At 34.5% G+C, this 27,453-nt stretch overlaps 1 protein-coding gene across 3 annotated transcripts; it reads right to left on the reverse strand.

The window, feature by feature from the left end:
* On the reverse strand, positions 1–27,418 carry YL-1 (Vacuolar protein sorting-associated protein YL-1). 3 transcript variants are annotated; one of them, XM_089644789.1, is made up of 10 exons: positions 27,320–27,418; positions 26,685–26,826; positions 21,304–21,433; positions 12,449–12,581; positions 11,361–11,543; positions 10,749–10,824; positions 7,503–7,703; positions 4,420–4,512; positions 3,125–3,277; positions 1–256 (listed from the first exon to the last, which is right to left on the reverse strand). In XM_089644789.1, the coding sequence occupies exons 2-10, from the start codon at positions 26,816–26,818 to the stop codon at positions 70–72; spliced, it is 1,290 nt and encodes a 429-aa protein (XP_089500915.1). In that variant the 5' UTR covers positions 26,819–26,826; positions 27,320–27,418; the 3' UTR covers positions 1–69. The 3 variants fall into 3 exon arrangements, with proteins under 3 accessions (XP_089500915.1, XP_089500914.1, XP_089500916.1); XM_089644788.1 differs by having other exon boundaries at positions 27,231–27,410; XM_089644790.1 differs by having other exon boundaries at positions 27,203–27,410.
* Positions 27,419–27,453: the final 35 nt, after the last annotated feature.

Below are 27,453 nucleotides of genomic sequence, written 5' to 3' on the forward strand. Positions count from 1 at the left end.
TATTTTCAAATCTGTTTATTGCATAAAATATGTTTATTTAACATTTGTACGATGAAATTAGCCTAATCATTATTTAATGAGGGTTTGTGAATTATTCCTGTTGGCCGTGTACCAAGTCAACCATTCGGCCACTTCCGGTCGGGATTGATTTCCTCTCTTCTCCAGCAACTGGTAATAAGCCTCCCGGAGTATTCTAAAGGCCTCTACACAACTGTAGGGTAAGTTGGTCACGGGGTCTATGTAGCGTGCCGGTTGTCTGAAATTAAAACATTACTTATATTCACAGTTACACGGGGTGTATCGGCACTAACCCGACAAACTTTAACCAGCTATTCCTTAGCACATTTGGAGTAATAAATGTTATGGGCACTTTGCTGTCCGGTAGCATTTTTTTTTCAATTAACACATTGTAATCGGATCACGTATTAATACGTTTTTAGCAAATTAATGCTAGAGAGCGGATCACGTATTTATACGTTTTTGATAGATTGTTAGTGGAGCGCGGGTCACGTTAAAATACGGGTTCCAATATACTTGAGTTTTCGCTATATAGCGTCTGTAGGGTTGTAGCCATGCAATAATAATTTTTATTTTACATTTAGAAATAATTTTTGTGTATAATTTGTAAAATAAAGGATGTTATGTAAAAAAAATATTATTTTTTTCAAAACTTTCCTACTTTATGTGAAATTCTGCACTAGTTTAACGATGAAGAATACATTTCTAAATATAATAAAATAAAATGAAATAAAATAAATAATTTGCAAAAAGAATTATTGAAATCAAACAAATATTTTTGAAGTTATCGCAATTTTTCTAGAGGTCTACGTTAGCGCGAAATTACGCGAAAAATCACCCGTTACCAGCACTAGTACGCGGCCGAAAACTGCCAGATCAAAATGTGTTAAAAACAAGAAAAATTAAAATTTCCACACTACATCACTGTCATTGGCATTGCGTTTCGTGTTCAACAGCTGTTATAAGCAAGTATGTCAAAAAGCGTCTTCGCTCTTTCGCACACACTAAATAATAATATTTAAAAATGAGACAAATGGTGCCGTGCCATTTCGTTGTGATTGTAAGTGTGCGCCAATATAGGTACACACGTGCATTATTCAACGGAATTCGAATAAAATATTTGCCAGATGGGTTTTCAAACTTTGACAAAGGATAAAACAGTGGTGACATGTGGTAAAAATATGAATCATAAATTTTTATTAAAAAAAACGTTACCGGACAGCAAAGTGCACATAAGATTTTTTACTCCAAATATGCCAAGGAATAGCTGGTTAAAGTTTGTCGGGTACGTGCCGATACACCCTGTATATTCTAATGGGTTACAAATGTAACATTAACTAGAGCAAGCTTAGCTAGCTTTGGCAAGATGTTATATTAATGAAACTAGTCCTTTTACTAACTAGTACCGCCGCCCGGGTAACCATTTCTTGGATAATCAACTCTTCTGCCATAGGTGACCCCAAGTGGTTCGTTGCGTTTGGTGACTTAGCAGGGGTGCCCGTATTAATGGAGTGAGGTTTGTCTAGGTCTTGGCGGCGGATGCATCTGCCCACCTACTGCGTGGCGGGCCGGATCGGGAAAGATTAGTTGAGAGAGAGCTTTTGACCTCTCTAGCCAGACTCTCGTCCCACCACAGTGGATGGGATGGATTCATACGTCTGTCACACCTGGACACACCGACCTTCAGATTACTACCCACCTCTCATACCTTTTTAGCTGTCAGAACTCCCTCCCTTCTTTTCCCTAAAAAGCCCCTCCACACAGCATCCCTAAGGATGCTATAGGCAGTCACTACGCGCGCATTTTGTAGCCATAATATTATTTATTATATCACGTCGGGGTCACCATTTATAGGATGAGAGGTCGACGCTTACCTCGTCGTTTAGCATGCTATTGGGGTGTCGCGTTGATTAAAATAAAGAAGATTGTGTTTCACAGAATCTAGTGTTTATTACACTTATTGCAACATTACTAACACGACATTAATTCAGAAGATATGTAAGCGAGTCACGTACGCGAGCAGCTAGCCGAACCAGTTCCCAACAGCGAATGAAGATGGCGGCCGAAACTCCGCTCAGCAGGTAAGTAGAACGCTGGGGTTACCATGCGGGAAAAATAATATTATGGCTACAAAATGCGCGCGTAGTGACTGCCTGAACGCTGGGGTTACCATGCGGGAAAAATAATTTTATGGCTACAAAATGCGCGCGTAGTGACTGCCTATAATACCATAGGTGCTTAGGAAAATTATTTTCCTCAGGGCCTTTTGTGTAGAACTAATGTAAAAAAAAGCATTTCATTGCATGGGTAGGCAGATAGGATGGATTGCCACTCTGTCCTGGCACACTCATACATACTCTTGTTATTCTGATTCTAGACATGACCTGACACAAGTAATTGATTCACTTAATCGTTCTGTGGTTCTGTCGGATGTTTCCGACTATTTCCACTATTTGCTTCTGCGTCATATATTTGCCGTACACACCTTTCTTAGTTCTTCTGCTCTATATGTATTCTTATGCTCTATATAACATCTACAATACTATAAATTGTAGCACACTCCACGCCTGTATTTTTCTCTTTTGTTCTCATTCATTTATTTGTATTTTCATTATTTCTTATGTTTTTTTTAAATTTATCTATCTAATTATTATTTATCTTTTCTATATATCCTTTTATTTATATCTCTGATTCTATGTAAATTCGCATTATCTAAAATTAGATCAAACTCCCGCCACCTCGGAACATGCTCAGCCTAGTGAGGTGGATTATACCAAAAAAAATTGTGTGTTAATTTAATGGTTAATAAATAATTTTAAAACATAATAAAAATATGTCCAAACCATTTAAGAATCCCTTTCTTAATTGTATACATTACGCTTACATCATCCTTGAATTCTTTCCAGAGCTTTAAACTAGTCAACTACAGGACCACTAGTTAATTTTAGCACCCTTGAGGTGATTTCTCACGAAAACGGCGCTATATAAATTAGCCAAATATTATGGAAATATTAAGCTAAAAAGGGATCAAAAATGTCTCATAAAAAAGCTAAAAGTATATGTACATATTATACAATGTTTAATTATAAGAAGGATGATTATTTACCCGGTGACAGCACACAGCTTAGCCTTAATCTTTGGTGGCGGATCCCTGGGGAATATTCTGGAAAAGGCTTTGTCGTGGACATCATTCACAAAAGTAATGGTGGTTCTCTCATATCTCTCAGAATCGTTGGATAAGGGTTTCGGCTCTTCCGGTCTGAAAAGATTATTTAACATAACAAGATTATACGGTGAAACCCATTTATAAAGTTAAAAAACGCATAAAATTTTGCTTCAGCAATGATACGATGAGGAATTGAACCTACAGTGCCTGGGTGGAATCCTGGCACATTTTTCAACTCAGCCACAGATATCACCTTCAAGATAATAGTAAATGTTTTATTATCTTCATTTTAGTAACAAATACAGATGATATCCTCACTGGGATCGCTCGGAATTCATGTATATATTAAAATTTAGTAGTGTGAATAATATGAAGTAATTATAAATTACAGTTGTGTGGTTTGCGTTTCACTTTGGTGTCTATTTGGGTATATTTTATATATCTGATCTACCTATGTTTTGTATCCAGTTTTTAAGAGATTTAAATCTTATAATGTTGTGATTTTTGAATGAGAGTAGAATTTTATTGTTGAGTTTAGTAATAATAATAACTTTTTTGTCCAGAAGTTGTATTTGTAGTTACTGGATGTATTGGAGATCTTGTGTGTCTATTACATATACATGTTGTAACACACTGGGGTAGGCAGAGAGAATAGACCAACACACAACTCTGACTTTGCCAACACTCCTTGCTTCATTCGAATTAAGGTATCGTCTCATTAATACTCTTCTGTCATTCTGACTCTTGACATGACCCGACTTCATTTCTGAGATGCCTCTACCTGAGGGAGTATGGCTACTACCTGTTACCCTACCCTTCTGACTTTCTCTTGGTTATGATCGGAATGAACTATCTACTGGTCAGAAGGGATGTTCGCATCGCTTCACATTTCTCCAGAGTGGTTCGTAGATAATTTGAAAACTCAACTATCATGGAGAGGATTAATTTAATGTTCCCTATGATTATCTCCGTCACCGACAGCATAGACTGGTTTAACTACCTGCCTATCTTGTTTTTAAATAGAATCACTTCAGATATTGATATAGTTAAAAACAATGAAGCAGAGAATAAAATCTGCTTTTGTATATTTATTTTTTAAAACGAATTTAAAGTGTATTTTTAAATTAATAAAGTGATTGAATTGAATTGAAAACATTTGATTCACTTGGACGTGCCATGTCGTGCTGATTATTACATATAGTTACATATTTACAGCATTGAAAACAGTTTCTTACATGGCGGGTTCTTTGAATTCGTGTTTCTCCTTGCAGCCTTGTAGGTCGGTCATGGATATGTCTCGTGGTATGGAGGGATCACTTACAGACTCACTGAAAAATCGAAGGAAGAAAATATTTGATTGAACTGTAATATTATTATCTTCGCACCGTGGTGATAGATCACCGACCCACATGCATAAGATTCAACCCTTCATTAGATTTCTGTGAGAACAACTCATGGTCTCACAGAAATCTTTATGTCTCCCTTACTGTTGTGGTGAGAAATATGATCTAAACGGTGTTAGAAAGAGAAAACACCACACTTTATTTATTAATTAATTAACGGACTTACGTCCAATATATTACAAAGCGACACGAGATTTGGGAGAATGTACAATGCAAGAGTAAAGGATGGTATATAAAAGTAGAGACAAACAGGGAAAACATAAGAAAATAGAAATGAAATAGAAGTGTCAAGTCAAGTCAAGACCTTGCTAAAACTAAAGTGATACAAAATATCCTCAATTGCATAGTGAGCGACAAAAAACATTCTGACTTATACCAAAAAAGTCAAGGTCTTGACGTGAGTTGACCATTATACATATTCTGGACAATGGTGAATTATAAGCATAATTAGTTGAGTGTTGATTGAGAAAGAACAGTTCTTTATTTCTAAGTCTACGAGAAGTTATATTGAATGAGATGAGTTCTAGTCATGTAGGTGAGTCAATAAAATTGTTGATAATTTTAAAGAAACAAATGATATCAGATTTTTTCATAATAAAATTTATATGAAAATATTAAAATTTATATTAAAATTAAAATTATATTAAAATCTGGAAGTTAACCACAGAAGAATTAAAATATGTATCCACCTTTATGAAACCAAAGGTTCCAACCGCAATTAAAATAAAAACTGTCCAATAAAATATGGGTTTATTTCTCATAAAAATTAAAAGCGTATTTCATCACCTTTCAAAGACAGTTTTCAGTTTTCGTGTACATTCAGAAATATTCCATTTATTTGGATTTTATTGCAAAGCGGAAATACTCCGACATTCTGACAGAATATGCCCGGGGCCTGAGGAGTTAAGATATTTTATTTATTTCTATTCTTGAATACACGTTTTACAAATTATTACAGTGGTTTATATTGCAGTACAGAGAAAAAAGTACAGAAAAAGGTATAAAAAATGAAGAACATAGGTTGATTTAGGTAAAACTGTGTGTGTGTGATATTGTATGTTACGTGAACACCTCACTAGGAGAACCTGTGCTGAGGTGTTAATGTGTTTGTGATTAAGTGTGACAGGTATTTATGTGTTGTAGTAGAAAGTTATTTTTTTTTTTTAATTTGAATGTTACGGAAATAATCTCATTTTAATGCTTCTAATTTTTTTCTATTGTCATGCGGGTAGATAAAACTTTGAAATTTCCATCATATAAACTCTAAAACTGTATTTTAAAGTTTATGTTACAAATTTTAGCTTTCAATTTTTCAAATTCTCAAAAATGTGTTATGTGATTTGGCGAGATTTGCACGAACGGCGACGATATTATCTCCACACTGTAGTGTTAGATCAACATTCAGAAGCATTTCTCAGAACGGCTTTAGTTATGTTTAGTAACCAGATCTGAATAGGCAGGTACTTCTAAACCTTCCTTTTCCGCATCTCCTTCCAATCTCCAGAGTGGGAGATACTGTCAGTTTTGCTCTGGTAAAAGACCGCTACGTATTCAAAATCGAAATGTTGCTTTAAATGTCTTTAGTCTTATCTGGTGACCAGTTCTGAATAGTCAGTTACTTTCCAACCTTTTTTTACCCATCTTCTTCGAATCCCCACTTCCTTAACTCTTTGCACGCGGCCGTATCAACTGTTGTTACGGCAAAAAGTCTATTCTCACACGCGGCTGTATCAACGGTTGATACGGAAACTTTGACGGCCAATATTCCAGCGCTCTTTCGTCATAAATGTATTTCTTGCTCACTTGGACATTCGTAGAACTATCACGATGCTGACATCTCTACAAGAATTTCTCAAAAATAAAATTGTATTTCATAAAAAAAGATCGATAATCAAATGCGCCTCTTCGCGCCTTTTAGTCCTTTAGTTTACATTTTTGTCAACGGATGGCGTTAGTACTAGTATGTCATTCACAACTTTTCATAACTAAAAATGATAAGTGATCATGGTGTCCCACTTGTGTCTATCAACGCAGTGGCCTAAGGACGGGTTGTGTCGGAGAATTTGAACAATTCATCAAATTTCAACATTCATTTTCAGGTTCTGTGAAAGATTTTTTCAAGTTCTGTTTTTATTTCAGTTCGGTCAAGCAACTAGCCTATAATGATATAATAACAGATCTTTGAATAGGACTTTCAAAGAACCCGAAAATGAACATTGAAATTTGATGAATTGTTCAAATTCTCCGAAACGACCCGTCCTAAGTACACACACGCCGAGAGAGGTTTATTTATGACGCCGAGTGAATGGCGGGACCACATTCAAAAGATACGGTACGTCTTTGTGTGAAATTTTATGTTTTTGTTTTTATAAACATCTAAGAGTGTTGACACACGAGGATTTGTTTTCATATTGTGGAGAATAATCTGTTCTGTCTATATAGTCCAATAAATCATGCCAGAATGCTATAATTTGATATTGAATTGCGTGCATAGGTATTTGAAAATATGTACCGCGTACGGGTAAAACGGAGCAAATTAACGCATTCAAAAGGTTAAGCCTCAGAACATAAGCCAAATTGGGTATGCCTTAGTCCTACTGGCTACAAGCAGTAATTATTACAAACACATCACCCATTTTCTGAATAAAGTTTATTACTTATCTACTATAACTACTTCTACCAAACATATAATGTAACTATTTTTTAGTTTCCCACTGTAATGTACTTACTACAACACGTAATACCTATGATATTATTAATTACTTACAAATAACTACAATAATGTACTGTGCACTCCTCTTCAAAGCAAGAAGGATTCTATGGAAGATTAGTATTCAAATCTCTTAATATGTAAAAACCCAATGTAAATACAATCACTTTATTTCTTTAATAAATAAAAAAATATATATATTTACCTGTTGGTTGGTTTAATTTCTGATTCAGCTTTAGGATCGGGGCATTCAATTTTGACTTTAGTCTCGAGTGTATCATTTTGATCAACCTCCATCTTCTCATCTTTTATTTCTTCGCTTTCTTCAGCGCTGGGCTTTTCTCTGGGTTCAAATGTTTGTGATGATAAAACTGTTACCATGGGATTTACTGTAAACGAGTGGTATCTAAAAGAAGCATAAAGAATGTTAATTATTTACAAATTCTTATCACGATATTGAAAACTGAATGGATTGAATCACTGATATCAGAACATACCCATACCCCAATGCAAAGCTATTAAATTTTTATACAGGGTTTTCCAATAAGAGGTGTTGTTTTGATATTCAATCGTAAAAGATCAATGGTTTCGTTGCTTGTGTGGCACGTAGCGCCGTCTTGTTGAAAGTAAACGTTGTCCAGATCAATACCATCCAATTCCGGCCATAAAAAATCATTAATCATCTCTCAATAGCGCAATCCATTCACCGTAACTGTTGCTCCCGCCTCATTTTCGAAAAAGTAAGGTCCAATGACTCCGCCGGACCATAAACTGCACCAAACAGTCACACGTTGAGGATAGAGAGGCTTTTCAACAATAACTCTTGAGTTTTCCGAGCCCCAGATGCGACAATTTTGCTTGTTGACAAAGCCACCGAGGTGGAAATGGGCCTCATCACTCAAGATGATTGCATTTGATTCACCCAAGTGAATTTTAATAATTTCAATGCGTTATTGAAGAGTGCATCGTTCCATTTTTATTAATGGCGTAGTTTCTACTTGTCAAATGTCAAAAAATGACAGCTTCAAAAGTAACATCTACCGAAATAGCGGGCTATTCAAAATAACACCTCTTATTGGAAAACCCGTTACTTTATATTTAGTGCACATCTATTAGGACTACTAACGGGACACTGCCATCTCAGGAGGCACATACAGTTGTTGGAAGTGGAAAACACCAACAGATGCAGGAAATGTCAAGAGGATGAAGAGACTCCAATTCACCTTTGGTGCCAATGTCCCGCTGTGTTGGGAACAAGGCTCAGATACCTGGGAAGACACATTGTAGAACCAGAAGACATAGCCATATATCCAATGACAACCCTGATGAACTTTATTAAAGGGACTGGGTTGTTGTTAAAGGATTGAGGTAAAAAGGGAGATAGCACAATGGGCCTATGGCCTAAATGCTCACGGGAACTACGTGTAAACTGTCTCCGAGCTTTAAAATAATAATCTGGGTATCATTTCAATACGTTTGAGGCAAACCACTGTAACTTCAAAGAATTGTGCAAGTTTGGATTGCCAGGGTAGTGCCCGATTATTGTTTTGTTGAGAGTTTTTTCGGGTGGCTGCCCTGCGATCGGTTGGACGGGCGAGCAAAAATAACGCGGGTAGGTAGATCGGGACAATACGGGAGACGACGATTCCGTGGTGCGCGTGGCGTTTGGCGAGAAAAAATGGAGATTGAAAATAATAAAAAAAGATCACGCGGATACCATGAACCGATCCTTCGTAGACTTTCCGTGTAAATTTACAAAACATAAAAGAGACGTTTTGACTCCTGCGCGAGATCAGCCGGTTCTTAGTTCGAGTGTGGTTGTTCGGTGAGATTGAAATGTTGAAGGATACAGCTTTTCCGTGTAGACTAACCAAACATAAAACAAACGTTTTGACTCCTGCGGGAGATCGGCCTGTTCTTTGTTCGAGTGTTGTTGCTTGAAGAGATCAAAATATACAATCAGTTATTTGGATTAAAAAATGGTTTTATTTGTGAGTGGTTTTGAAGGGTAATTCCTTGGAGACTACACTGGATTACCTAGCATGCTATCGAGGTGACGCAAAGATGAAGCATCATTGTCCCTTTAAACGTTCAATGGATGCTGATTAATTGAGGATGGCCTCGCGCACTCCATCCCACGAATCTCTACCCGGCGCAATCTGCTCACCGCTGGCGGACTCTCCAAACACCTTCAGACATGACAACATGATCAAGGTTCTTCAATGCTTTTACACATTATGTCTCCTTGCCTTAGCCCCATCATAGCCCTGGTGATTGACAAGGGTCCATGCTCATCAGACGTGACACCACGTAACAATCTTTTTGGCACCAAGAGTTCGAGTGTGTCTTGAATAAACTACAACATCATTACACATGGCCGGTGAGGGCACATCGAAAGAACCATACCCTGCGCAGAAAATTAAAGTAAGAAAACGGTTTGCAGCGCAGTCCGTCTGAGTGTTAGTTTCTAACCGGACCGTCAACCGTTCACTCTTCGTTAACGTGTTAGTTTACTGCGGTGAGTAAATTATAAAACATTTGTAAAATTGTCAAATTAATAATATGTAACAAAATATTCGATTTTGGAAACAATCTAAACTCTTTTCACCCGATTGGGATTTATAGTTATGGTTATAACGCAGCTCCGAATTCCCGCAAAAAGTAAAAAGGACTTCGTAAATAGATTTCATTTTTGAAGTCTAAGAATCTACAATGCGAGTTGACTGAAGACTGTCAGATTCATTTATTGTCAAATCACTGAAAGGGACACCACGTCAACTTCCCGCTCCACGCATTTGGTTTGTTCCCCTCACCCTGATGGACATTTTTCAAATTCTTCAAATATATTCAGGAATCGCTGGTTAAAAATTTGTTAGGTTCTTCCTAATACATTGTGTTTATTAGTAATAATATTTGGCTAATTTATATAGCGCCGTTTTCGTGAAAAATCACCTCACACAAATGGGAGTAAATACAATATTTATATAATTTAGATGTGTTATTGTTATGTAGAAATTTTTATGGTTTGCGCAGTCTATTGGTATTTTGTTTTAATAATAATTACAATTATTAATAACTAGCTGTCATGTATCCGGCGATGCTGGGGTTTATCCTTAGGAAATAGACTATCGCGGACTTTTCTAGATAGGCCACTTTAAGATATACAATTCTATAGTACATTATTGTAAGGTGTCTCGTAAGATTTAGCCAACGTTAGTAATGTAAGCGACCGAAAATATTTTTTTTATGACTTGATTACAAAACATCGATTTTTCTGTACTTTCTATAATTATAATATGCATGAATAATAAATATAAACCTTCCGAAAGAAACTCTCTTTATGACAGTGAAAACCTTTTCAAAAACTGTTGCGTGGTTTAGAAGAACTAAGCGTACAAACAGACAGATGCAGATAACGACTTTATTTTATACTATTTAGAGATAGTCATACCTTATATAGGGGCCTTCCAGTTTCCTTTGTGATGGTCTGGTTATTTTCTTCTCTAACTCCAAAAGTTGATATCGTTCTGGAAACAAATTTTTTTATAATTTTTGGTGACCAGATACAGCTGGCTTACGACTAGGATTCATAATAACTAGTAACTTACATGTTTAAACCAAAAACTTACCTTTTTAAGCTGTCATACCCTTAAATTAAATATACCATTCCTGAGAGAATGTCCAGTTACATCCAATTTTCCAATTATGTCCTAAATCCTGTATCTAAATTTCGCTAATAAACAATTAGTTAATGTTAATTAAGTGTTAATCTCAAGTGACCTACCAGGTAAGTATTGTTCTGTATATTATCTCCATATATAGTTAGTAATAAGATAGATCATTGTAGAAATGTATTATAAATTTGTACAGCACCCTTGAGGTGATTTTGTACAAAAACAGGGCTATACAAATCATCCAATTATTATTATTATTATGTAAGAAGAAGACTTTCTAGTGACTAAGGCCCATGTCTAACATCATGGTTGGTAGCAGAACGCCGTTGAATGCTAATTAAAATGAACGCATTTAGTTCTCCATTAATTATAAATACAGTCAAGCTTACCTAAGCTTTTGATATTCTCTTTCTCCGTAATGACAGCTTCGGCTAAGCGTTCTTCTTGAGTTGGCATCCTGGCTTCCTTGACAGTCTTTTTCACCTTTCCCTTCTGGAGCTCTGTGCGTACCTTCAACCTCTCCCTGGTCTCCGCAGACTTCACAGCTGTGGATCTTCTGGTTGACTTTCTACCTGGAAGACAAATAATGATGATTATACGGTAGCAAAAATGAACTTTAACTCATTTTGTTTGAGTGGCAGGAACTGATATTCACAATCACAACAGTGTATAAATCACAAGTGCGCCCACTGATGAATTTGGCCGCAACCACTGGTCTAGTGCTTCAAAAAACCTGTAAAATAACACTTTACATTGTTCAGAAACGAAGAGAAACGGGCGGACAACTTAAAAGATTCACACAGGAGGCCCCGAAGAAAATAATTCCCCTTAAGGCCTATGTCATCTTTGGGGATGTTGTGTAGTGGGAATAATGTCCTTGTTCTGCCAGTATTTCAAAGGAAGACGCTCAGAAGAACTAGCGTCATTGATCCCCTTTGGCACTGGTGCACAGTCAGGAAACATGTCAAATGTGCGCCCAACATTTGTACATGGTCAACATTTATACATGGCAACATTTGTACATGGTCATCATTTGTACATGGTCAATATTTGTCACGTAAGAATGGGTCGCTTCTACGACTCATTTTTGTGTTCAACAGCTCAGTTGTGAAATGATTTGCGGGCATCTGTGTTTCCTCCATCCTACAACAGATTATTTCCTCAAAAAGACCCTCCACACAGTATTCCAGATGACGGAGGACTCCTGTGTGGAGTTAACATAAAACAATTATTACATTCACTGTAACAGTCGAAAGATCTAATAAAAACATTTCCGAATGACGAAACAACGAGCTAGTAAAATATTAAGATACATTATTTCTTAGCCAAGCGAATAAAATATATTTTATTATGCTAGGAGCATTTTTTAAGGTTCAAAATACCATAAAATCGAGAAAAATGTGATGAGCTATTAGCATATCCACTACGGATAAGCTTGCATTCAAGAAGAAAAGGAGTATTCAGCTGAAATATTTACCAGAAGCTGAAAGAACTGAAGTGTCATGGTCATTGCTATCATCTTCTATAGAGGGGTCAACTACAGCTTTCTTTCTCTGCCTCAATCTTTCAGCGGTTTTCTTGACTGTTTTAGGTTTAGCTTTAACCGGCTCCTGTACAAACACAAAATATATCACAGTTTATTAAACATTGGGAAGTTAAAGGAAAAACTTCATTCTGTTGGCAGACTTAGTTGGCCAGTTGTTCCACAGAACTTGAACAATCCATTCAATTTCAAAGTTAATATTCAAGTTCTGTGAAACAACCGGCCCATAACCAGTAGTACAGCACTCTCTCTCATGAATCTAGCACCCTAAAAACCGGACAAGTGTCTAGTTAGCGAAAGCGGTGGATTACAGCGGAAACAGATATTTCTTAAAAAGAAACAAATCACCGCACTTGATCTTTCGAAAAACAACCTTTAAAGATAAACTAATGTTTATAAGGTTTTATGCATAGCATAAATGATAACAAATAACACTGGTCAACACATTTTTTGTCCCTTTAACGAAAGTAGCCAAATCTGACAGGAAATTTCACGCTGATTTCAGATATATGATTAGTTTTTTTCTATCACGTCAGGTTTTTATGGGTTTTAAGTTTTACTAAAATGTGTATTAATTCATATTTATTCGTGAGTTATCATTGATTTTTTGACCATCCATTCCACTTGGTCATGCTGCAAACATGAAAGAGAACTATGACAATAAGCTGCTGTTAACAAAAAATAAATATGTAAAATACGAATGGAAAATATGTGGTGATCTAAAAATAATAGGGCTCCTACCAGGACTGCAAGCGGGATACACAAAGTATTGTTGTTTTCTGTGCAAGTGGGACAGCAGAGACAGGAAAAACCATTATGCCAAGAAGGACTGGCCTACTAGAAAGCACCTTAAACCTGGCACGAAGAATGTTCAACATGCTCCCTTAGTAAAATCTAAAGATATCTTACTTACACCCTTACACGTTAAATTGGGTTTGATGAAAATTTTTGTAAAAAGCTTGGTTTACGGAAATGGCATGATTTACTTAAAGCAAAAGTTTCCTAAGTTCAGCGAGGCAAAAATTAAAGAAGGAATATTCGTGGGACCACAAATAAGGGAGGTCTTGACTGATCCAAATTTTATAACAGTGTTGAGACCAGTCGAGCTAGCCGCTTGGTCAACCTTCAAGAATGTTATCGAGAACTTTCTTGGAACTCATAAAAGTGAAGACCATATCAGCATTGTGTCTGAAATGCTCATGGCCTATAAAAATATGGGATGTAACACGTCACTAAGAATACACTTCCTTCACTCTCATTTGAATTTTTTCCTTAAAATATGGGAGATGTCAGTGGGGAGCACGGCGAACGAGGACATTGCGGCTATGGAAAAGCGATACCAAGGAAAGTGGAGTTCATCTATGCTAGCAGACTATTGCTGGACCCTGCAGAGAGACTCTCAAGATACTCACAAGCGCAAATCAGGAGCAAAAAAAATTAAATTGAATTAGTTTTGAAATTTTGTTAAGTAAGTACCCGTCATAACTATGGAAGAATAATGTAAAAAAACTTTGTTAAATAATAAAAAAACCTGACCTATCAAATTTTTTTTTTGATTCATTTCGTGTTTATGGATACTAAATACATATAAAAAAAATAGCTATGCTTAAGGGACTGCACAAAAATAAATGTCGACCAGTGTAATTAGTGGCTTGAAATATTAATACAAATTATTACTTATAATTATTTGTTATCCTTTATGCTATGCATAAAACCTTGTCTTATAAACATTAGTTAATCATTAAAAAATAATAATATTTAACAAGTCAAAAATATTTCACCAATAAATGAAGATATCATATGTCTCGACGCCATCTAGTGAGAAATTTAGTACTAACAAAGCCTTTCCTACAAAAATAAAGTTGGTTGTTTACAGGTGTGGATTGAGGTACTAGTACATATTGAATCATTTGGCGGGTTGGAAATAAGCCGACATAGCTCAGTGGTTTCAGAGTACCTGACCGGACATCAGAAGGCACGGGTTCAATTCCCGTTGGCGGCATTTATTTTTACTCGGGAGATGTTTTCAATTTGTATTAATATTTCAGGCGACTAATTATTGCTTATAATAATTATTTGTTAACCATTTTTTGGTTAAAAGTGGTGCCACGTTTACGGTTGCGAGAAGACTCCATTTTGTAAAGTAATTCAAACATTCCGTCTAGTCCGCACGCGGCGAACTACTGATTCGACATACGAATACCAGCAAATTATAGTTCTTGATTTTTTGATTTCAAGTAGTAAAAAAAAATGGCAGATTATAGTAGTTGCTGAGAGACAGTGTAACGTAACAACATGTCCACCTATCCATAGATAATAAAAACAAGGGAGAAGGGCCATGAAACATTATTCAAATCAAACCAAGCGCACAAGTGTTGCCAACATCGTTCACCCATACTACTGCAAATTGCATTTACACACTGCGGCACCCTGCTTTATTTCTACCTACACACCAAAAGCATACTTTCATTGGCACCTCTTTTGATAGTCAGTGCACGGCGAAAGTTCGCACACTTCCATGCAGTATCTCCCTTTGTTTCCATTATTTATGACCTAATCAGATTGTTGGAAATTTTTTATTTTTTTTTTATTTAAAAATATATTTCTTTTATTTATTTATTTATTTACGGACAAATAGTCCATTAACAACATATTAATTACACGAATAAGTTTTATAAACAGAGATGACAGTGAAAGGAGAGCATATATAAATGAGGAGCGAAGACAATAATAATTTATTTATTTATTTATTTACGGACAAATAGTCCATTAACTAATAATGACAATAATAATATAAAAGTAAGAATGGGAGATAATAATAAGTCAAAGCATGAAGATGGTTCAAAGGGCATTAGAAATTAGACATTGCGTATTGACTGTCGAAAGTCATTTAGGCATATACCACAAAATTCAATGCTTTGACTTGACAGTGAGTTGACAAGTCTCGACATTCTGGACAAAGGAGAATGGTATCCATAATTGGTAGAATGTTGATTGACGAACAGCAATTCATTATTTCGGAGTCTACGGGAAGGGATGTTGAATTGGATAAGTTGCAACAAAGCAGGTGAGTCTGTAATACCATTGATAATCTTAAATATGCAAATCAGATCAGTGTCCCTTCTACGTTTCTCCAAAGAAGAAATGTTTAAAGTTTGTTCAACTTCATCATATGAGTACTCTCCTCTTACAAGACCCAACCTCCAAGCGATTCCTCGTAGGAAGCGATGTTGTACGGATTCTATGTGACAAATGTGGACAGCATAGAAAGGAGACCAAATAACACTAGCGTATTCAAGGTGAGGGCGAACTAACGAGCAGTAAAGAGTTTTAAGGGTACTTATATGTTTAAAGTCAGAGGTTATTCTATGAACGAAGCCGAGTAGTTTAAGTGATTTGTTAACAATGTTGTTAATGTGCTCACGGAAAGAAAGTTTGCAGTCTAGGGTGACCCCAAGATCCTTGATAGATGTTACAGTAGATAAACAAACATTGTTTAATTTATAATCAAACTGAATAGGTTTTTTGGTTCTATAAAAGGATAAAATTTTACATTTATCAACATTAAGTTCCATGCAGTTTATTTTGCACCAATTATTAAACGAGTCAATATCACGTTGAAAATGTAAGCAGTCAAGGTAGGATTTAATTATCTGAAGAATCTTATTATCATCCGCAAAAAGCCAGAAGCGTGTATGAGAAAAAACTTTGGTGATATCGTTAATAAAAAGGTTGAAGAGAAGCGGGGCCAAATGAGCTCCTTGGGGAACGCCGGACGTTACGTCAATGTTAAAGGATTCAAAGTTGTTTATTTTAACCCTTTGTTTTCTATCGCTCAAGTAAGAGCGAAAGAATGATAACAACGGGTTTCTAATGCCTATAGCATAAAGTTTGGCCATGAGAATCGAGTGATTTACTTTATCAAAGGCTTTGGAGAAATCAGTATAGAGTACGTCAACCTGAGTGTTGTCTTCCAAGGCTTTAACAATGGTATTTGTAAAGGACAATAAATTAGTTGTTGTAGATTTCGCCGATCTAAATCCATGCTGTTCATCAATCAGAACATTTTTGAATATAGGAGTGATTTTCTTTGTAATTATCGACTCAAATATTTTTGGAATACAAGATATAATTGATATTGGTCTGTAATTTTCAATGTTTGACTTGTTCCCGGACTTAAAAATGGGTCGAATATATGAAATTTTCCATGAATCAGCAAATGTTCCAGATGAGAGTGATAAGTTGTACAACATACAAATTGTTTTATATAAAAATTATTTTATCTTTTATATAAAAACATAAATATGTTATACTAAAAAAACTAATTACAATAAAAAAAAAATCTTTTTAACGTAACTACCCAATTTAATAGAGAAAAACGTTTCTCGTGTTTGACTTGGGGAGTAGTGCCATTACAATATACATAGGGTAAAGAAAAGAAAGAAAGTTTTTATTTATGTAAGAAAGGTTTTAGGTGGTACGCCTGCTTTTTGAATGTGTAAGAGCGAGATGACAGATAGAGGTATAAAAGATGACGGATGCATCTGCTCGCCCTCTTTTCCCAACCGACAGCTCAGAAGATAGAAGTAGTCAATTCGTACTAAATTGTTAATAAACATTATATCCGAACACGCATTCTATTATTGAGATCCTACAGTACCACCAAGTCTGTATATAACAATTTATAAAGTAAGAAATAAACAAAATGTATATAGCATGATAACAAAAGTATAGATAATGAAAATAGACTAAAATAGCAGTTACTAAATTAGATACACAGTAAATGTAAATAAATTTAAGAATATATTTATTTACATTTAACATTAATTTAAGAATAGTAGTAAAATAAAAATAATATTATTACATTTCGATTAATAAGTAGGTAGTAGGTGGTATAAGTACATGGAGTTATTTTATTCATTTGGAGTAAACGGAGCTGATAATATTGCAAGCGAAGGTACATAATAAATTGCGACAATAAGCTATTGGTGGTTTGAATGCTGATATAATATTTCAAGAGGATATGGTAAAAAAAGAAAAATATATATTTTTTGTTAATTAATATTGAAATTAAATAGTTAATTATATACTAAGTATGTACTATTAAAATTTGAATTTGATCAATTACTACTAATATGTACCTGTAATCAAAAATAGTTTTAAAATGTTTACATTAAAACTACAGGTCATAAATTATTTAATCCTGGAACTTATAAAATCACTAATTTCCACTATTTCACTAAATCAATAATTTTTATTTATTTTAGGAATAACTTTATGAGTAAAACCTCAAATTGTAATATTTAATTCTTGAAGACAATATTAGCGATTGCTAAACGAAAATTTGAAACAAAAAAAGATACAGTCACACCTAGGAATTGAGCTCAGCTCAGTTGTTAGAGCAGTGCCTCGGCAAGGCAAAGGTCCTGATCTAGGAATTGAGCTCAGCTCAGTTGTTAGAGCAGTGCCTCGGCAAGGCAAAGGTCCTGATCTAGGAATTGAGCTCAGCTCAGTTGTTAGAGCAGTGCCTCGGCAAGGCAAAGGTCCTGATCTAGGAATTGAGCTCAGCTCAGTTGTTAGAGCAGTGCCTCGGCAAGGCAAAGGTCCTGGGTTCAAGTCCTAGATGTGACCGTATCTCTTTCTGATTTTTCTGTTTCAAATTTTCGTTTAGGAATCCTTAATATTGTCTTCAATATGTATCAGTTTCAATTTTACCCCAGGAATTTAAAGTTGACTCATCAGGAGCAGAGATGTGCAAAATGGGTACCCAAAACCATTTGAAATGCAAAATGGAAATGAGTCAAAACTTTTCCATTTGAAAATGCAAAATGCAAAATGGTTTTTAGAAAAGCATTTTAAATGCAAAATACCTATTTTCAAAATGCATTGAAAATGCAAAATGATTTCTCAGGTCAAACAATTAAAATAATTATAGAATTTTTAAACAATTTTTTCATTTAATAATGGACATCAATGTAGAACAAACATATTACATGATGGAAAATCCATGTAAAAACACCACTACTACAGATTATGAAACCACAAAAAAATTGCGCGGGACTAATGTTGCCAACGTAAAAACATAGAATCTGCTACCTAACATTTAATATTACAGCGTGCATGGCCCCATGTTCAGTATTTGAATCAGTATTTTTTGTAATGGTATCACTCAATTACCAGGGCTCCTACCAGGGACTTGACAAATGTAAATTATCTCTCATAGCGAGATTGAGGACCGACTGATATTTGGGGCTTATTAAAAAAGATGATTGGAGATAGTAGGAAGAATGTTGCAAAAAAGCATTTAAAATGGAAAATTCATTGAGAAAAGCATTTAAAATGCAAAATGCAAAATGGTTTTTAGAAAAGCATTTAAAATGCAAAATGGAAAATACCCATTTTGCATTTTGCATTTCCATTTGAAATGGATTTATTTGAAATAAAGCACATCTCTGATTCAGGAGTAGTAACTACGGACCGCCTAGACCTCGGTTGTATAGCCGCTCATTTTGGAGGAGTAGCGAACAGCGCGACTCGCGGGGAATGAGCGAACCAGTACTCAACGGGAAGCAATCGGAAGCGGTCTACTGGGAGGATTGATGGGTGAACTCCAGACGACATATTGGAACGTGTTAGCTACCTAGATGTTGCTGGACATCGTGGTCTAATTATTAATTGGCACATGGCACCCTACAATATGTAACAAGGTCAGTTCTTATAGTCTTATTTAACCTCTCAGACAAAGGCATTTGTATGCTATGTGTTCCTTTGCGAACTGTCAAAACGCGGAAATTTTTGTGTTATTCACGACTTTTGCTAAAAGCATCATAACTCACGTCTTGGGAAACGTAGCCTCATTCTAAAAAATGTTTTGGAAAGATTATGAAATTCACTATCGTATTGTTTTGTTATACGTAAATATTTGCGTTTCTAAATATACATTTTCTGAAAACGTCAAAAATATGTAAAAATCGCTGACCATTATTTCAAAGCTGTGAAAAATGTACTTTTTTCTGAGTATCATAAAGAAATAACACTTTATATATTGAAGAAATATAATTAAAAACTATTGGTCACCTCAAAATATTAACCGTCCAAACTAAAATATTTTTAATAAATTATTTAAAAACGCAATAAATTACGAACGAACAAGCTGACAGATTCAATCGACTCAGATAATGCACCTCAAGATTCCATAGATATTTTTGAATGCAGACGCGTAGCGTTATTCATTATCGATACTCTGTTTTTTAAATCATGGCAATCCGTATACTAGTGATGGAAATAAATCGATTTTTGTAAAATCTCGCGCGCTTACGTGAAAAGACGTACTAATGTCTTGACCGCTATTATCATATTTACGTCTTTTGACGTTCTAATGTTCCGAGTGGTTAATGTCACATATACGAAACAATGCTTTACAATAATTCCAATCTACAAGTGCTTCCTTTGGAACTGTTAGAAATTAGAGTTTAGTGTAGCTTTGCATAGATGTCGCTATATGTAGATACTTACCTTTCCAACAGACTGTTAAAAGTTAATAAATAAGTTGATGTTTATGTTAGGATAGTTTTTCATAGATGTCGCCATAGATTCTTCCCTGTTAAAGGTTAATAAATAGGTTGATTTATCATTTTTATGTCTCTTCTGTAATAAACATTTCTGGCGAAATAAGTGGGTTTATATTTCTACCTTGATCCAAAATTAAACAGGAACCTTGCACGCGCTCTGAGATATTATTCAGTCTCAATTAGATTCTCTTGTTCTTATTATGTATAACATAATTAATATCTTAATTCTTGTGAATTTGTATTCTTGCAAATAAACGTTAGATTATAACATCATCTATTTTATTTTAAATCCTACCCCATATATTAGTATTTAAGATATGGATGGATTGGTACAAATACGAATGTTTATAATATACATATAAATGTTACAATATCGCCACAACATGTTATTTAAATGTTACAATGGCCCCAACGTGGTTTATGATAATATATTCGTTACCAATAATTAAAATAATTTTGAAATATACCTAAAAAAATGTACCTGTTGTTAAAATAAAATACATTTGTAAACTAGCCTCGACGCAAGATATTCAGTATCTTATATACAAGGTGTAGTAAAAAATGTGTAAACCCTTCTTATATAGATGTACCTAATAAATAAATATTAAAAATTTTAATTCTATATTTAATTATGTGATTCTTTTTGACTGAGTTGACACATTCGAATATTTTTTTTAGACTTTATAGAATAATTTTAAAAAAAATAGGAAATATAGCTATTATTTTTTTAACGATAAACTTATGTTTATAAGCATGGTTTTTTATGCATAGCACAAAGGATAACTAATTATTATAAGCCATAATAAGTCGCCTGAAATACTGGTGAAAAAATATAATAAGCAGTAATTGTTGATTAAAGTACTAGTACATATTGAATTATTTGGCATGTTGGAAATAAGCCGACGAAGCTCACTTGTCCAGAGCACCTGACCGGACATCAGAAGATGCGGGTTCATTTCCTGTCGGCGGCATTTATTTTTACTCGGGAGATATTTTCAATTTGTATTGATATTTCAGGCCACTAATTATAGGAAATATAGCAATGATGTTAAGGCCTGTTTACACTAATTTTGAACTTAATTTTAAGTGACTAGCCGCGTATATATAGTATGTACATGTAGTTGTTTTTTCAGGACAGTCGTTTAGTTACCACATACCACCGTCCTCACTGTGTAAAACGGCAGTTTGAAATAAAATAAAATAATTGAGAAGACAAACCCTATAAGCTCTGGAGTTGGTGGGGCGTTTTCTCTCAGGTTTTCCCTCCGCTCCGTCATCTGAAATGAGCTCATCATCTTCGTCAATGCTGAAGTCGGAGTCCACCACGTCTGCGGCTTCGAATCCTTGCCTACAAAATAATTATTTGACAATTTTATTATTTATTTACTAGCTGATGTGCACCCAGCATTGCTCAGGGTTATGAAGGTTTGGAGTAGAGTTTTGAATCTTCCTTGGCATTCTCGACATCTTCTACAATTCAAAATCATCCTCCAACCACTCCTGGCACTAATAAGAGCATACTTTGAAATTGGAAATCGGTCAAGTAGTTTTTGAGTCTATTAAATATTACAAACATTTCATTTTATTTATGTAGAAGAAGATTGAATTGCTGTTAACTAAATTACTAACAATCACACCGTTTCCCAGAGGGGTAGGCGGAGGATGGACTACCACACAACTCTGTCTTGACTTTAGCAGGGCCGGCCCTATGCGGGCGCAATTGGTGCAGTCCGCACCGGGAGCCGAATTGGCAAGGTGCTGAAAATAATATTATTAATCACAGTGATCACCTACTTAGGGGCTACTGGTTTTGACAAGGGGCGCCAAAATTTGACTTGCTCCAAGCGCCATTTGTCTCAGGGCCGGCCCTGCTTCATTCACATTCATGTATCATTATATATATTATACTCTTATGTTATTCTGAGATTGACATGATCCAATTAAAATATTTGATTCACTTTGCCTTCTTCTTCGGGCGTCCCCGACTTGTTTTACCATTCCTGGCACTTTTTTCTCAGTGCATCCGCTCTACATGTCCACACCATCTAATTTAAATGTCCCTTTCTTAATCTTACTCATTACGCTTACATCACCTTATATTCTTTCTGAAAAAAATTATTTGACCCTAGATAACTAATCGCTCGTCGAGGCGACGACGCGCTACTCGGCGAAATTCTAAATCACCCACTTCCCCCCGCTTCCCGACCTTGACTCTTTCATTACCTTCCTAATTTGAGTAAACAGTGCAGCACGTGACGCGATTGCGGCCACACGCATACTAGGACGTGCCCTATGACCGCTGGATGAAAGTTTAGTTATAACAACAATTTTTATTTTTAAGAAACGTACATTCATATATTTATTGTGAATGTTGGCGAATCTTCTACAATAGAAGCTCCGGTTCCATCTACGTCAAACGTGCCTAAAATTTACTACCTGTGTCCATCCAAGGCCCGGAGGATGACCAAACACCGTTGCACCAGAAGTAGAGGGGCTATTTGTGGTCCACATAATGTTGACATGTGTGGTCACTGTGTACACTGATATTTTGATATTAATAATAATAATAATAAAAAATTTTAAAATGCAATCTATCTGCTAAAAATTTAGTAAAAGCAATAAATACTTGGGCAATACCTCTATTAACGTACTCATTTGGCATAATTAAATGGTCTAATACAGATTTAGATAACTTAGAAAGATTAATTAGAACTACGCTAACAAAGTTTAATTGCCATCATCCAAATTCAGCTATAGAACGAGTTAATTTACCTAGAAATTTAGGAGGTAGAGGTATAGTCAAAATAACTTCTTTGAAACATAATCAGGTAGAAATGCTAAGAACTTTTTTCCATAGGAAAGCTCATAGCTCAGAAATGCACAAAAATAATTTGCAAGGCAGATATAAATATTACACCTTTAAATTTATACGATGAGAATGCCAACATTTTTATAAATCCCAACCAGGAATTATTAGATTCCTGGTCAAATAAAATTTTACACGCAAAACACTTCAATTATCTCAACCAAACGTATGTTGACAAAATTTCGTCAAACAAATGGTTGAGTATTGGAGAATTGAGCGCAGAAATAGAAGGATTTATGCTTGCCATTCAGGATAGAGTCATTAATACTAAAAATTATAGAAAGCATATAATCAAAGATACAAATCAAATTGATGATTTGTGTAGAAAATGTTTGGCTTTTCTGGAAACTATAGAACATATTATATCGGGATGTTCTATATTAGCACCGTCCGAGTATACATTTAGGCACAATCAAGTTTTAAAAATAATTCACCAAAATTTGGTAATTAATCATAACTTGATTGACTGCCGTAATGTAGTACCATATTATGACTACGAACCAAATTCATTTTTAGAAAACGAATTTTATAAAATATATTATGATAAAACTATACTAACAGACCGAGCAATTAGTCATAATAGACCCGATATAGTTTTACATGACAAAATTAAAAAAATAACTTATATCATTGATGTCGCTATTCCAAATTCCTGTAATATTCAAAAATCTGTTAGTGAAAAAATAAGAAAATACACAGATTTAGGAAATGAAATAAAAAGAATTTGGCATTCTCAGACTATAAAAATATTACCATTCGTTATTTCGGCTACTGGCATTATACCTAGCTCTCTAATTAAAAATTTAGACGTATTAGATCTATCAAAAAAATTATACATAAAGATGCAAAAGTCGGTCATTTTGAATACATGTAGGATAACAAAAGATTTTTTAAATATTTATGTTGAGGGATCAGTAGGATTTATAGGCCCTGTTAGAAGTTCTACCGAGCCGAACCCTCTGATATGAAAATATCTGGAGTCGGTGAATTATTTTCCCATTTGGTCTCTGGTGAGTTGATGTGTTGTTCTTGTATTGTTTTGTATTTATTTTGCTTATATAATGCACTTACATAATGTTGATTGACTAGATGATCATTTGTGGAAAAGTGAGTGGAAGGGTTAAGTTTTTCCTTTGGGGAAGATTTAACCCGGACAACTAAATCGGAAGTTTTAAAAAAAAAAAAATAATAATAATAATGATTTATTGTCTTCTTTTCTTATTAACATATAGATATAATGATATCCTCACTGGGATCTCCCGTGCTGAGGATGTCATTTACATATTATAATTTAATTATAAGAAATTAATATTACAACAAAGTATCATGTAGTATATATTTTTTTTTTAAAGTAATTTTAAAATAAGTAAGATAGTGTTTTTTGGTATATTTCAGTTGATTCTGTTTTAGTCTGTGTTTGATCTCAGTAAATTTTCTATTTCAGATCTCCCTATGTTAAGCATCCAGCTTTTTATTTGCGATTTAAATGTTAAAGTGTTGAGGTTTTTGAGTGTGAGTGGTATTTTATTATAGAGTTTAATACTATGATATAAAAAGCTTTTTTGCCCAAAAGTTGTATTAGTAGTTATTTGTTGGATATGTTTTTGACCATGAGATCTAGTGTTTCTATTGTACGTGTTTGTTGTTATTTCTTGGCTTTTGCACTTAACAGTGATTGGCAGAGAGCCATGTAGCCAAGTCTTTTTTAATGAGCACATTTCTGATGGTTTTGAAAAAATAACTTAGTTTTTTAATTTTATTATCTAAATAGTTAATGTGATTGGTCCATTTTAAATTTCCATCTATTTTTTATTATAAACCTTATTGTTCATTATAAACCTTACTTTTGTGCCATGTAACAAGTTCCTTTCTTAATTAAATATTTTTGATTTATTTCTAGTGTTTTATTGCGTAGTCCACTCGACGAAAGTGTAGTTACAATGAAACAATGAAAAAAAAAACAGTTTAGTTATCTAGGGTTAAATATGCTAAACTATGAATCTAATAACCTATTTGTGTAAATATTTACCTAACCGCCATACTTTAAATAGGCGCAGTTTGTGGAAATTACACTTCTTTTCAACTTAATTTCTACAAGAAACAACTATTTTCGCCGGGAGATTCCATTTTTATTAAATCAAAGTTCGAAATTTCCCTTATTAACCCTTATGAGACAGATGCAATTCAGTAAATTTCTCAAATTCAAATATAATATTGAAAATTTTAATAGAAATAATAGACACACTTCTACAATGTCAGCTTTTTTGGTTTGGAATTTTCATTGACAGTAACGAAATACATCCAAAACATTTAAAACTTAGCTTTACACACTGCAGACTGCAGTGCACCTCAAGGTAGTCATAATTTCACTCGACTGCAAATGTAGCCAGCCGCACTCGGGGGGTTAAAAAATACCTTTGCCACCATTTAGGATTTTTTTACAATCTATAAAAGTATTTGAAAACCTTGTAATATCTTTATTACGGTCCTACCTATGGGTATTTGCCTATACCTGCCTTCTTTAACCTTTCCTTATCTGCGGTGTGTAATTACTACACATTGCTTCTAATAACTTTAATAACTCTATAAATATAATAAATTATGGGTTCAGATTTTAGGTATTCCTCCGTTATACATTTATGCACTGAATTAAAAAATAATATTTTACATAGTTTTCAAATTCAATTAAAAATCTGAGATTTTTGTTAAAAATCGGAAAAAAAATACACCAATACAATCAACCGTGTGATACAGCTACGCGAAGAGTGTGCGAGGAAATGACACACTATTGATGTCCCGCTTTAGTTCGCTATGCGAGAACATGAAAAATCCACACGTCCGCAGTTGTATTTAGACCATCGATACCTACAACCGCACAGCTGTGTGAATGCCAGCCGCCAGCCATTCGGACACGGACCGTCGTTAGATGTGGACCCCTCGCACGTTTTTTTAGCATCTGCCGATGGTTTTTTCATGTTTTCAGCAATTAAATTACAATTATTATCACTTTTGATATAAAATATAATAAACATAAGCGATTAGCTATGAATATACAATTAAACTGATTGATCAGTTTTGTAGGATTTAAGTAAGATAAAATATTGTACAAATAAAAAAACTGAATAAAGACATTAAAAAAAAAAAAAATCATTTTTTTCCGATATTAAATCGCTTATTTTGAGATGTGTATTGACTACACAGCACCGGAACGCGTGGATTTTTTTAGCACAGTAAGGGAAAGGTTAAAATGCCCAACATCTCTGTCTCAGTTGCACATAGGAGTTGAGTGGGGCGGAACAGAGATAGAGATTCGATTCGAGTTTCATAGTCATAAAATCTCTTTTTCCAGGAATTAAATTATTACAATAACAAATAATATACTATCACTTTGTTGAAATACCAATGTAAACGAAAGGCACGAAGATAAATGTAAAAAGAAGACTTGCAGCATTACGATTCGATAATTATGTACTTATAGTTGGAGCCTTTACAAAGAGATTGGTATATAATACTCATATGAAAACATTGAATAATTCCTTCTTTTCTGCCATTGAAATGAGGCCGGCGCAAAAGGTAAAACTACCCTTCCCGCCGTTAAGCATCAATCGACCGAATGGGTAGTACTACCTTTCCCGGCCGATGTGTGTTAAGAAGTAAAGAAACTTTACCATATATTTTTACCAACTATCGACTACCATCTAAAAAAAAAAAATATATATATATATATAATTACACATATTCCTTGTCCTCCCCTGCCTCGTCAAATCCTCCATAAGTAGTTTTATAAAAGTCATCTTCCTCTTCTTCGTCGAGCAATTTACTTATTTTGTTCCCCGCATTGTTTCGGCGTGACCTTTCTGCTGCCATTATTTAATCTGTAATTAAAATAGTATGTTTTTGAGTTTTTTATAATTGGATTTTTCTCACATAATAATAAATTTATTTAAATAAACTATGCAATGCTGAATTATTTTTTAGAATAGAGGCTGCCCAAAGTTTTGGCACAAGGAGGACGATTTTCTGATATGCTGTTTACGATTAAAATCAAGATACTCGATTATTTCAAAGGCCAGGATGTATTACTATCCTTAAAAAAGACCCTCCACTACGTATAATTTTATTTGGGCTTGTAAATGAAATTCCCACATATACACATTCAATAAATACAGTACTTAAGTTAAAATAAACAGCATATTCATGTGAATTTATGTTATAGCTACAATAAATGACAAATACAAGAATAGCATTTACATCTTTTCAACTGATACAAGTTACGAACCAAAAAAACTTTTTTTAGGTGATTTCACTGCGGAATGTATGAATTTTCAGTAACTGTGAGTTCATTAAAACATGCGCGTTACTACAAACCTTCACAGAATGATCTAATTTAGCCAAAAATCGTATGAAATTGAGAAATGTGAAGACAAGAGCGCCCTAACAAGCATTTAACAAGTAAACAACTAAACCATAGAAAAAACATTTTGACAGATATTACTAGTATT

This window comes from Hesperophylax consimilis, chromosome 21, assembly GCF_061612785.1.
Source record: "Hesperophylax consimilis isolate HC1 chromosome 21, BYU_Hcon_1.0, whole genome shotgun sequence".
Taxonomy (NCBI): domain Eukaryota; kingdom Metazoa; phylum Arthropoda; class Insecta; order Trichoptera; family Limnephilidae; genus Hesperophylax; species Hesperophylax consimilis.